Here is a 13,595-nt window from a genome sequence, read left to right on the forward strand (position 1 = left end):
TTGCAGCTTTTTTTCATTTTCATCGAAATTCTTCCAGCTTTTGTTTATTTTCATCGAAATTCCTCCGGCTTTTGTTTAGATTCATAGAACAAGTTGCAATTTTTGTTTATTTTCATCGAAATTCCTTCAGCTTTTTTCCATTATTATTGAAACACATCCAGCGTTTGTTTAGATTCATACAACAACATGCATTTTTTGTTTAGATTCATTGAAACTCCTCCACCTTTTTTTTAAATTCATAGAACAAGTTGCAGCTTTTGTTTATTTTCATCGAAACTCTTTTAACTGAATGATTTTATTGAAGCTTTTTTTTAGCAAATAACTTTCTATCTGAAAGCTTGAGAAGCGGTAACGTATAAGTCATAAATCTTTATTATTAATTTATCCATAAATTTATACAGAATTTTTTTTAGTAATAGTTTAATAATTTTATTGGGGTGATATTGAAATTTAATTAACTTTTAATTTAATATAACATAACTTAACGATTCCCTGGCATTGAACTCTAAATACTTTTGTATTAATACATGTGATCATCAGTCATTAATAATTTAATGTAAATTCACACTGCACCCCTTCTTTTAACATTTTACATGGTTTTGTTTGTGCTTCCACTCCTTATGCATGAACTGAAGATCATGGTATTGAGGAGGTATTGAGAATACCATTTTTACGAATTAATTAAGTTGTCTCAGCGGAGTCGTGTTGCAAACATCATGAACATTCTTCGCCTTCCATTTCAATAGAATTCTTGTTATGTCTTGAAAGGTGATGTTGACGGGCAGCAGCGCCGCATACAACTTCCGCGCATGTATCACATAACCATTATTCTTTGACAAGAGCCGATAGTTGGGCTACCGTGTCATATTGACTATGACAACCTAGCACTACAAGAATGTAGCAAACGTGGTAATTGTACGTTTGACATCAGTCTACGGCAATTTTGGCTAAAAGTAGAATGGCTATGTTGAAAAAGTTTTCTTTTTCACCAATTGCGCTTATGCATGCCTGAATGGTTTTAAAACCTGCACAGTCCCGGTGATGTTCAACTTAAACGTCATAGTTATAATTGCTTCCACTTCTTGTGTAGGCACATTTTCACATTTTCGCCTGTCCGTCTTTGAAATGAAAATATCCCAAAATGTCTACGACGATCAAGTCGCCTGAATTAAAAACATTGCGTAACAATTTCTTTTGAGAAGCCTTTTGATCGGCGTAATCATGAAAAGATGTAACGGCTTGTCGAGGATCGACCTTACCCACTAGCAATGCGGTTTCATCGGCTACACAACGTTCGCAAAGACCATTGTAATGAAGTATGGGTTCGCCTTATTCTTCATCTACACGTATTACCTGTAGCGGATACAAAGTGGGACCTACGATAAAGCCAACGACGCCAACGTGATTGGCAACATTGGCTGTTAGCTTGGCTTAGGTTTGAGTTTTAAGTTTTCGTAATGTGAACTAAAATTAAAGCTTAGCTAAATTGGAATTGCCCTGGGTGGAACCGTGCAATTCTCCTGTGTTGGGTAGCGTAGTAAACTGTGACCAAATTCGTGGCCTTACCCTATTGCTCTACATTAAGCTTACGTTGTGCAAAGTGTCTTCAGATTTCCTAGGCGTGGTCAACAAATACCGACACAATTCGCCCTTGTATTGAGCTACAGTAGCTTCGTATTTTATACAATCTTTCCAAAAGTTAAAAGCTGAGAATTCTTTACGTAATATTAGACATATTTTATTAGGTAGTGCGACTGTTACTTGCGATTTTTCACAGTGCAATTAAACACATTTTTTCTTTTATACAAGGATTAAATTTGTCGTTTTGGATGGATTGGAATTAGTTTTTTTTCCTATCGCACGCATCGTTATGTGCCGACGAGCTTCAATCCATAACCTTTAGTTGGCCGTTATCAATAGTATTTTGTGCACTATATCCCAGTATCGAAATGGCAAATACGCCGTAATTGTACCATAATCGCGGCACGTTACGTTTTCTTTCGACAGATCATGTTAAACAAATAATTTTAAAACCATAGACAATAAGAAGTTTATGCGATCTCTAGACACTCCCCATATAGCATACTCAAAACTCGAAACGACGAAAGATCAGAACTTCTTCCTTTCTCTTTTCTTAATACGGACTCAGGGTATGTCCTTTATTCGTGTAACACAGCGACGAGCGCAAAGAAGTAAGCAAAGAGAAAAAGATAAGGAGGTGGTATCTGCAACCTTTCCTAGGTATGCGTCCAATCGGTAAGTAAGTAGTTAAGCTACTACTGGTAAGTAATTGTAACGCTTTTACCGACTGAACGTTCGGCGTAGCTGCGGCCAACGTAAATTGTAAATTGGATCGCACTTGAGGTTTGAAAACGCGAGCACTGATTTCGTAGTTCCTACAATATTATTAACACGAGTACATAATTTTTCTTGTAAAACCTTTAACGAAATTTATGAGCAATGAAGACGAATCTGAAAGTTAAGAAAAAACGCCATTATAAGACAAGACATCATTATAGCCCGATATTATTGAAAAAAAAGGAGGGCTACTGTTGTCCAGTTCGTGCATATTCAGCAATTTTAAGCGGAAAAATCCTTTGACAGCGCGAAGCTAAGATCAATGCCTTACTCGATTAATTTAATTAAAATAAAAATCGATTTTCACACAAACATCATCATAACCAGGCATGGCTTTAAAAGTTCATTTAGTATTCGCCTTTTCCACTTTAAATCTTTTTTTTTTTCTTTTTCTCTTTTGAAAGTTTTTATATCAGGACAAGTTATTTGTTTAGTCAAATACATTTGAATAATGAACGCTTGAGTATCTGTATAATCGTGAATGTTCTATTGTACATAATGTAGCTGCTCTTCTAAAATATATTCAATAACCTTCCAGATATCACAAAAAGTCTTCAAAAAAAAAATCCACTGTTAATATTTGGAAGCCACTGAAATTTTTAATATCTGTGAAGGTGTTAGCAAAGGCCGCAGCAAAATTTTGAAAAATCAATTTTCTTTTCAGTCAACATTGAACTGTCCCGAGGATTATCTGACTATTCTGCAGCCGGTTTAAAAATGTCGACATCGAGTAAAGTCGATCGTAATTTGAATATGTTACTTGATAGCAATTTTGCGCTCGAAAAAGTCTTTATTCGATAGTAAGAAAAATACATATTTTATCGACAGATGTTAACTCACTCCTTCGAGTCTATAGTCGACAAGAGTTAACTCACTACTCCGTGTCGATACTCGCTAGCTGTTAACTCTCTACTACAAGTCGAGAGTCGACGGTAGTAAACTCATTGCTCCGAGTCGGCAGTCGACAAGCGTAACGGCGAGTCATTAGTCGAGAAAACTCACTATCCGTTTTCATTACATAGTAAGGAAAATTTATATTTTATCCAAAATTGTAAACTCTCTACTTGCTACCCCAAGTCCGATAATCGACAATGGTAAACTCACTAACACAATATTGACAGCTATAAACCAGCTTCCAATGTAATATTTGAGACCACATAAATTTTGCATCTACTTATGTTTAAAAGCCTAAAGACATTAAACATTAATTTGCTAACAGAAGAAGACCTCTTTCCATTTTCCACACACACACACACACACGCAGTATGGCTTTAATTTAAACAAATTCAGGGAAGTTTAATATTTGAAATAAATTTTTTTTTTTTTTTTAGTTTCAACTTTTATATATGGCCGTTATACAAAAATGTGTATATAATTTTTTTTTTTTCTTTTTTTTTACCTTAAAATAATAAAACTGTTTCAACTTAAATGATTAAAGGATTAACTTGATCACTTGACTTTTCAAATTGCAAATTATCAAAATAATAATAATACTAAAAAAAAAAAAAAAAATTATGTAAGTTGCGCTTCACAGTTATTTCAAAAAATTTTTAAATTATATATATATATTGTATATCTATCTATAGTGTAAATAATTGTTTTTTTTTTCGTTAACTCATTATTTATATAAATTTGAATAACAAATTCAAAACTTTGGATATTGTTGTAATGTTTTTTTAAGGAAATCTTAAAATTAATACGTATAAAAAAAATTATTTAATATTTAAGTATTATTAAAGTATATATGCATATATATATATAGATATATATATATACATACCTTATTCTCATTTTAAGCGAATTGCTCTGTTTTAACACGATTTTCAATTTTCTATAATTTTTTTATGAATAGTTTTAATTAATTTTTCTTATCGAGTTTTTTTTACACGAATTTGCTGGGACCGTTCGTTCGTGCAAAAAGAGAATAAGATGTACAAATATATATATATATGTATCGATATCTATATATATATATTTATATATATAAAAATACAGTTTAGCATATAAACCCCAAAGCTAACGATTATTGAAGGAAGCAATTAGATGTTCACGGAAATCGTAGCCAGAAAAATACTTCTTTAACACTTTGGTTGTAAAAGTTTTCTTGTTGTCCCGCTCCTTTGCGAACAAGTAGCATTTACCTGCCTGCACACACTTGACATTTATTGTTGTTGACTTTGCGAAAGTCTTCTTTTAATTGGCGAAATTTGGATTGTAGGCTGATTGCTTTTCATAAGCAGTAACACCAGGCATTGGAGGACCGCCAGCTACGGCGACATCATAGGGCGGAGGATGCATACTAGCTGCTGCTGGCATGGCCAGAACAGGCGCGATATGAGGATGTACGCTAACGGTTCGTGAAAAAAGATAATTATAAACCTTCATTGGATATAAAATATTTAAGCAAATGACTTACCCTGGCGGTGGTGCCGTTTGATTTGTGGGCATTGGCATTGGCATTGGCATTTGTGTGGGAAAACTGGAATAAAATAAGCTTTTCAGTTTTTTGTTTATTAAATATTTACACCCTACAGTGCTTGTGGTACAAAGCTAACTTCGTGTACATGTATGCGCTATCCAGAAGGACTTGAGATAGAATCTCTTCTCACATCAATATAAGATTATCTGTCCATCTAACCATCTTGTTTTCATGTATTTTGTTGAAATTTGCTACCCTGGCCTATTGTCTGTAAATTTGTCCGTCCATCCACCCATCGTGTTTTCTTATATCAATCGGTTTATCTTGTTTTCTTGTGTCACAAGTGTGGGGATATTTTAATGAAATTTGTCGTGTTTTTGCCCGAAGACCGAACGCTATTGGAAATGGTTCGGATTGGAGACCTTTTTTCTACCACTCTCCATATGAAACCTTATTTTGGAAATTCGTTATATGGGTAACTTTATGAAACAAAGTGACGTAGGTCATTTAATGGTGGGCCGCGCTGGGCTATAATGTTTTTTAACCGTTTTATTTTAAAAATGATCTTACTTTTGGGTGGGATATGGCGCTGCATAAATCTGAGCTTGATAGCCTGCATTGACGGTGCCAGTTACGGGAACCTGACTGACTGGGTAGCTACGTGGAGCGGTATTTGTTTGATGTGTTGCTGCGGTCACGACTACGGGCGCTGTAAAAGAGGGAAAGGGAAAAGGAAACAATTAATATAAAAAAAAAAATTAAAAACTTTTTTACGTCTCCTTTAGTTAGTTATACTACAACAAAGAGAATGCATCTGCATAACTCTTTTTTTTTTTTTTGCAAACTCGTGCAAGTGACACTTATTTTCTTATATATATAAATATTATTTTTGAAATTTTTAGGTAAGATTTCAAGTATTTAACGATGAATTGTAACACCTTTTTTTCTATTTCTCCTGCCTCTGCTTAAATACAAAGCAATACAACTTAACAAAAAAACCAAGAGACTAACACCTAAGGTGTATAACACAGTTAAAGACATAGCCGCAGCAAATTAAATACTGATTGTGAAACTAATAATAAAAAACCAAAAAATTCATAGAACAATGAAAAAAACTACATTGAAGTAGAGCACCTTCCGAAGGCAACAAAGCAAAAACATATGTTTGTCTTTGGGACGACTTTCCGATACCCATTCTTCTCAATATAGTTTATATATAAAACTTGCAAAAATTTTTTATGAACGATCGTAAGTGTGCGTCAAAAGTTGGCCACTTATAGTCATTCTTGCATTGGATATTTGAACAATGTTGATTAATATTTTTGACAAACTATGCAATAGTCAAGGGCGAGCGAGTTCTTGCCATTTTCAGATTTCAGCATTTCAGGCATCAGCTATCTCTATATTGAATATTCAAATCTTTAGAATGATTTATGTCAATCGATGGCAAACAAATGAAATCATGAACAAAAGTAATTCCGCTAACAACAGTCTTAAGCTAATCAACAGTGAATGTACCGCCAGCAGTCTTCGTGACTTATTGAGTTGGGCGTTGCGAAAGAAAGCATAAGTTGAGAATAACTCCGCTCTTCGGTAGTACTTAGAAAAATGATAACAAATAGAAAACAAACACGACATGATAAACAAACAAAGCAAGGCTAATAAAGATAAAGAAAAAACTATATACAGTCATGTATTTTGTAGGCAACTATATCTCATATGCTACCTACAAACTAATCGTTTTACATACTTTCGGTCTAACAAGGTTTGGAAAACTGAAAATTAAAAAATTAAAATCTTTGAGAAGACGAAGTTTGATTACACACGCACTTGTTATACCCTGCGCAACCTATGAGACAAGGACAGCACTTGGGAGAGACCCATTGCTCATTACACCATTGGACACAGAATCAGCTTATGAAGCTTGTCTGTCCGTTTGTCCGTGTTGTGAAATTTGGAACGCCAGCGTATCTTGACCCAAGGACAAAAACTATTGAAAATGATTCGGTTCAAGAATGGAAAGTTGTAGTAATAGTAACCTAACCCAATTCTTACATACATTTTATAAATTATGTTAAACTTATTTTATGTTCAACAAATAGCTAAAAATAGACCATATTTACCATTTTGTTTTTCATTTATATGGTTTTTCCATATAAAAATTCTTACCCTCGATTTATTTGATTTTACGATGCACCTATTTACTGAGTAAAGGGGCATATAAACCACACACACACACACATAAATACATATATATGTATGTATATGAAAATTTTCTTATGAAATTTTGTTTCAGATGCCCTTATAAATGAAAAAGTAAGTTAGCTTCGAGTTTTCATAACAGAAATATATGTAATTCAACTGAATGATGATAAAACAAAATTAAAAATGTGTTCAAAAAATAATAATAACGATCACAAAATTTATTTTTATCACCAAATCTATTTTTCCTTTTCAAAGCTGGTTGGAAAACTCGTAGTCGATTGTTTGAAATCGTGCTGTATGGAAACCGTGTTATAGTATTCGGAATTTTTGTACAGTGTTGTATCGAAACCATGCTTTTCTAGCACCGTGTTGAGCACCGTGGGCGACACCTCTACAGCTGTATACATAAAACAGTATGGTCGAAGAGATTTTCATGCGCGCATTCATTCGGAAGAATGCTTTTTGGTTTTTTTTTTACATTGGGAGCAGCCTATGTGATCTGCGCGAAATTTCTTACTAATGTTTTCAGAGTACACGGAAAGAAGACACTTAGGATGGGGCATAACGATATGAGTTGAATTCTAGTGAAGAAGCTTCGAAAAGTCAACCCAGCGTTAAGCTTGATCTAGTTCACAATTCTGACAAACAACTTTGCGCGAAAGACGTGTAGTATTCTCTATCTTGGCCCTTTCCGATGCCGTCTACATTTACCAATTATCGTCAATCACTTATTGGTTTACAATAGCTGACGCTACCTATATACGGAACTGATTTCATCGTTAGAGAAATAAATCATTTTTCTTAGTAAAAACATGAAGGTTTGCAGTAAAAGCAACAGAAGATGTGAATTACGTTATCAATACGAAGAATGCAATATGTTGTTGTTTTATTTATTTATTGTACCCTGTACCACAAGTGGCGTTAGTGCGGGCGTGTGTAGCTCGCAGAAGAGCTTAAGATAGACGCATCTTTTATTATACCCTGTCTAAGCCTGCCTGTCCGTCTGTCCGTCCAATGTCTGCCCATGTAATTTGTGTTCAAACTAAAGGTCGCAATTTTTCAAATACTTTGATGAAATTTGGTACGAAGACGTACTTTGGTCCGAGGATAAATGCGACCGATCCACTTTTTCGGCCACTGCACATATAACGCCCTATTCTGAAAAGTCGTTATATGGAAAAAAATTGTAATTTTCAAAATTTCCCAACAAAAGTGGCTAAGTAGTAGTATTTGGGCATTCTAAATTGGTGTAAAAACTTTGGGCCGGCTGTGGCAATTTTTGAACCCCCTTTCGTATAACGAAAACTGAAGTTCATGCGACAAAAAAAGGTATAATTTTTAGTGCTTCGTGAAGAAAATTATAACGTAATAGTAATCTAGCGTAGGAAAGTTAAAGTTACCAAATTTGGACCTTCTCGGCCTATTCTTTGGATTCTACTCTAATAAGAATTTTTACGAAAATTGAGCCTTTGTGCAGCAGAAAAGTCTAAGTCTTGATATGTGGTAATGAAAATTGACCCACAATATTGCCATAATTCCATTAACTCTACAAAAGTTGGACCATCAGCGCCTACATTCAGATCGTGCCCTATGTAAGGATTAAACTAGTACTATATTAGTTTGCGTTTTGGGCCCGCTTCTCCAGAAATACACACAAAATATGCCTCTATATAGGAAAAAAGATATAATTTTTCTATTCTTTAATAAGAATAAGAATTGTGTTAAAAGATGTGGTGTAGAGCATTTAATGGTCGGGTAAGGTCGACCATAATGAAGTTCGCCCCTAAGCCAAACCAAATCCATGTAACAGAGTTCATCAAAATAACTTAAAAATTTGGACCTGTTGATTGATCATAAGCAGACAAGACCGACAGACGGACAGGAAGACTCATATCAAATTTAAAATCAATTTTTTAAAAAGATCGTTACAATAAAAAAGTACGTCCATCTCGAGTCCTTCACCGTGGTGGGTTAAATCCGCACAGATTTCATATATCCTTGTAGCACCTTGTTGTAGCGTATAAAAGAAAAGGAAAAGTCTACCAAGACAGACGCAGCTCGTTCAGCAAAACTTGTTAATAAGCAAATGTAAAAAAGTGTAGTCTTATTACTTTTTGATCACAGTACGGCACATACGCACTACGTAACTAGATATACATATGTAAACATATTCAAACAAAATTATCAGAATTGTCTACTCGGAAGTTCTCCTTTGTAGATATCGATAAAATTAATTAATGTTTACGTTCGCCGGACTGAAGGTTAGATTCATTCTAAGTCAATTCTTTCAATTCTTTACAATTTTAACTCGATACTTGATAGAATTGCACTTTGATCTTAAGCAAGGAGCCAAAGATTGAGGACGAATATAGATTAGTGCTAAGAAGAAGAATAAGAAACGTTCAGTACGTCCAAAATGTCTTCAATGAATTGATTGCGTGCGTCAAGCAGCTTCTAGAACGTCTTGTTCAAAACAAATTCATTTTCTCCTTTTTTGCTTCTTTTAAGGCAAAAACTGGATTAATTCCATCGCTAAAATCCATATCGTATCCATTGGATATGACTCACACTGTACATTATGTCGGTTGATAGGAAAAACTCATTAAGTAAATTAATAGCCATTTAAAGATAATGATTATAATTTAATTAATTATAATTGTTTTTCGAAAATTTTACGTCATTATCGGTGGATTTAATATATATATATATATATATAAGTTTGACACTTTTGAACATGCATTTCAGAGCTCGTTCGAAGAGAATGATGAGTTTTTCTTACGATGGTGTGTTGTGAAAACTGTGTAGAACTTTGCATGGAAAGGCATACGTGCTTGTGATGTGCTCCCTTTTCTTTTCACTGCAAGAGGATTTAAGCGGACAAATGCAATAGAAGGATATTCGTAGAAATAAATCACAGCAATGCCTGAAAATGTGTACAGAGAGCTGCTCGACAATCGAGCTAAGAGCTAACATAACTGCAACGTATTCTAATCGACTTATTTTGAAGCAGATGATAAAAGCACGCAATGTGATGCTCGTTATAATAAGCGTAATGTTGTTTTTGAAAATCTTAATGTGCTTGTATACACTGCAAACTACTGCAATTTAAAATGTATTTAAAGTGTTTCCAAAACGAAGGAAATCCTTTCTGAAGGCACTGAAAATTGCATATGTTTTAATTAGTGTAGAGAGCATAAATGTCCCGCCACTGAAAGATGGGCATGTACTCATTTTGTTTTTTCTCATAACGTATGCAACAACCAAAAGGAAGCTTCAGAAAACCTTGTAAAAAAATATATATTCTTGATCAGCGTGAAATTCTGAATTGATTAAGCCATGTCTGTCCGTCTGTGTGTCTATGTAGTGCGTGGCTCCCGAAATTAACCACTCCAAATTTGATCGAAACAGTGATATAATCATATATAAAAGCATTAGATGCTAAGGATTTCAATGGTGAGGCGTGTGCGAATTGCGGCCCCAGCCGGTATATAACTCTCTTAATATTTCTTCATATTTCATTCAAGTTAATGTCTTACTGATTTTTGCGTGACATACCTGTGCCACGTGTGCTTTTTTATTGTCATCGCCGTAGAATGAGGGCTATATTCATTTTATCAAAAGACTTGCAACGCCCAGAAATAAGCTTCGGAGTACCCACAAAGTATATATATTCTTGAGCAGCATCAGATTACGAATCGGTTTAATCATGTCTTCCTGTTCGTCTGTCCGTCTGCGCAACTGTATGCATAGTAATTGTGGTCAACGTTCCCCCGTTTGGAAAAATGAAGATATCGCTTGCAAATATGCAAAGGAATTTGGAAGAGACTTAAACTTTTCAAAGGACACGTCTACATGGGCCATAGACCTATGCGAGAAAAACTTTTATTTTGAAAATAGAAGATACCAACAGCGCCTGCTCCATACTATGGAGCATGAAAATCTTTCTTCTTTCTTGTGTTTTTTTAGGGAAAACGGTGATGGGTATAAAAAAATTCGGGCTCGACCGAATTTAATTCGCTGAGGGACATATTCATTCTATTAAAACGCCCAGAAGTAAGCTTCAAACACCCCACAAAATATACATATATTCTCGATCAAATTCCGGATCCATTTAACAATGTCTGGCTGGCTGGCCGTCTGTCTGTCTATCTACGTAATGTCTGTTCTCTTTGGCCGCTAGAACGTAGCTGTCAGCTTCAAATTTGGCATAAACTGTGGAAATTCTTGCACGCAGGTTAGTATTGAATGTGGGCCAAATCTATCGGAGAACAAGTCTATAATACATCGTGAACGGAGCACAAATTTGTTCTTCAAAAAGGATAAAAAATTACTTTTTTGCTCATTAATCATAAACTAGAGCAGACACAATTACAAAAATATTGTCTATTCTACGGGCTACTACAGGCTGGAGTAAATGGGCACACCTACGCAATTGTATAGTGCGTCACAATTTAATTTCTTTTGAAAACTCTTATAACGCACAAAAGCAATTTGCAAAAACCCCATAACCCCTTGAAGGGCTTCAAACTCGGGATGCACGTAAGCATGTCCGTCCATTTATTTGTCCGTCTGTCCGTTTGCGCAACTGTGTAGTATCTGTGAAGATATCGCCTACAAATTTGCAAAGGATTTTAAAAATGACGCAAACTTTTCAAAGGACATTCCTGCAACGCCCACATGCCTAGGCAACAATAACTGTGAGCACTTTTCCTTTCCGTGTTTGTTTTGTTTCTTACTTATAAAATACAACACATGCAACAAATGTGTTTCCACTTTTACTTTAAAACTAGGAAAAAATCAACTATGCCTACCCAATATGAGTATGAAAATTTGGTTGTTTGTTTTTTTTTTTTGCAATCACAGCGAAACCTATAAAAGATTCGTTCACGACCGAATATAATATTCTTACTTGGCATTTTCGCTTTTGAAAATAGGGGTCTTTTTAGATACGTGATGCTGTAGGTGTATTCCTTACTTGATTTGGCGCATTTTGGGTAACAATCTTCGTGCAACAACTTCCAATATGTTTGCGTATAGGACAGACGGACATGCTTAAATCAATTAAGAGTACGTACGCTTAATAAGATCCCTGAGCCTTCCTTCTATGTATTGCAAGCGCTTTAACAAGATGAGTATATCCAACCCCCGCCCCCGATCCCCCTCTTCCATCGTTGATGTGTATAAAATTAACACACATAGTAGAAATCCAGGTGAAAAACTTTCCCCTAAAACATATCGAAACGTTTTGATTAGACAAAGTAAAGTGTCCTCTGAAAGTGCAAGATTCTGTTACATGTCCTTGATTCGCGTAGGTTGAGTGCGCTTTAAGTTGTAACTTGATGATCATGTTTTCATTATTATGGAAACGTTTTGATTAGACAAAGTAAAGTGTCCTCTGAAGGTGCAAGATTCTGTTACATGTCCTTGATTCGCGTAGGTTGAGTGCGCTTTAAGTTGTAACTTGATGATCATGTTTTCATTATTATGATAATTATAAGGACTAAAATAAGTAGAACGAACACTAGCAATCGACATTATTGATTCTTCTTTTTTTGGAAGGTAGCCTTTAATATATATATATATATATTGTTGATATTATATTCTCCCGGCAAAAGATGTCCGTAGGGTTAGACCCTTTCAAAGCTAATCTTCGAATACTGAATCACGTAATTTATGTGATTCGGCTTAGCTTTAAAGTGTTCATAAAAAAAAATAAAAAAAATGAATAACTTCGTCTCAGAAATATCTAGAATTTGTAATCGAACTGCATTTTTTTTGCGTGATTTCGATTAAAGCTTCAGCACACACACGCGTACTTTCTTTCACATTGGAAAAAAATAAATTAAAAATTGAGAATAAGGTAGAAGTTTCCATCTAAGCCGAGCACAATCTCTTTTTATTGTTCGTTATATATGTATATAAGCAGTTTTTCTTGTTTTTTTTTTTTTATAATATTCTTTTCTTACATTCGGGGAACAAAGTGTGTATATTGCGTTTACGCTTCTTAATACAAATATGACACCAAACTGTGATAAATAATCCGAAAACGATAACAAATAAAATGCAGACAATGTACGTTGAAGCCGTATAATAATCAGTATTTGACATTTTAAAATAACTTCAAGAAGTCAATTTTTCAAGCGAGTCAGCTTACTCTCTTACGTGCTCAACTACTGATTTTTTTCTTTTCTTTTTTTTTTTTTTGAACAGCTTGCGTTTAAGTGCACATTTTTAATATAATTCTTATAAATAAATGTAAGCTTTAAGTTTAAGTTGAAACTTAGATGTCCTCTATGAATTAATATTTTAGATATAGATTTCATAAATTTGATTTTCCCATATCGTTAAAAGAGAATTTAATTGTTAGTCCATGTAAAAAGAATGCAGCCAAATAAAGATTGGACGCTGAAGTAAACCACATTAAGAAGGTTCAAGTTAAAGAGAGAATAAAGACGGGAGCTATAGATATAGGAGAAAAAAGGAATCGAAAAACAAGTAAAAACATTATAGTGGGTCATGACACTTCATTAAATACCCAACCCTACACTTCACTCAGTTCACTCAGGTATTCGTATAAGGGCTTTTCCAAATAAAGTGTTGTTAAGTGATCGAA

The 13,595-nt window shown here is 34.4% G+C and overlaps 1 protein-coding gene across 3 annotated transcripts; it reads right to left on the reverse strand.

Moving 5' to 3' along the window:
* Positions 1-4,195: 4,195 nt before the first annotated feature.
* LOC119643806 (splicing factor 3B subunit 4-like) lies at positions 4,196-13,180 on the reverse strand. 3 transcript variants are annotated; one of them, XM_038043311.1, is made up of 5 exons: positions 12,276-12,909; positions 12,058-12,207; positions 5,348-5,486; positions 4,775-4,837; positions 4,196-4,705 (listed from the first exon to the last, which is right to left on the reverse strand). In XM_038043311.1, the coding sequence occupies exons 2-5, from the start codon at positions 12,149-12,151 to the stop codon at positions 4,552-4,554; spliced, it is 450 nt and encodes a 149-aa protein (XP_037899239.1). In that variant the 5' UTR covers positions 12,152-12,207; positions 12,276-12,909; the 3' UTR covers positions 4,196-4,551. The 3 variants fall into 3 exon arrangements, with proteins under 3 accessions (XP_037899239.1, XP_037899237.1, XP_037899238.1); XM_038043309.1 differs by lacking the exons at positions 12,058-12,207; positions 12,276-12,909 and adding an exon at positions 12,949-13,180; XM_038043310.1 differs by lacking the exons at positions 12,058-12,207; positions 12,276-12,909 and adding an exon at positions 5,716-6,908.
* Positions 13,181-13,595: the final 415 nt, after the last annotated feature.

This window comes from Glossina fuscipes, unplaced genomic scaffold, assembly GCF_014805625.2.
Source record: "Glossina fuscipes isolate IAEA_lab_2018 unplaced genomic scaffold, Yale_Gfus_2 61912, whole genome shotgun sequence".
In the NCBI taxonomy this organism is placed as follows: Eukaryota; Metazoa; Arthropoda; class Insecta; order Diptera; family Glossinidae; genus Glossina; species Glossina fuscipes.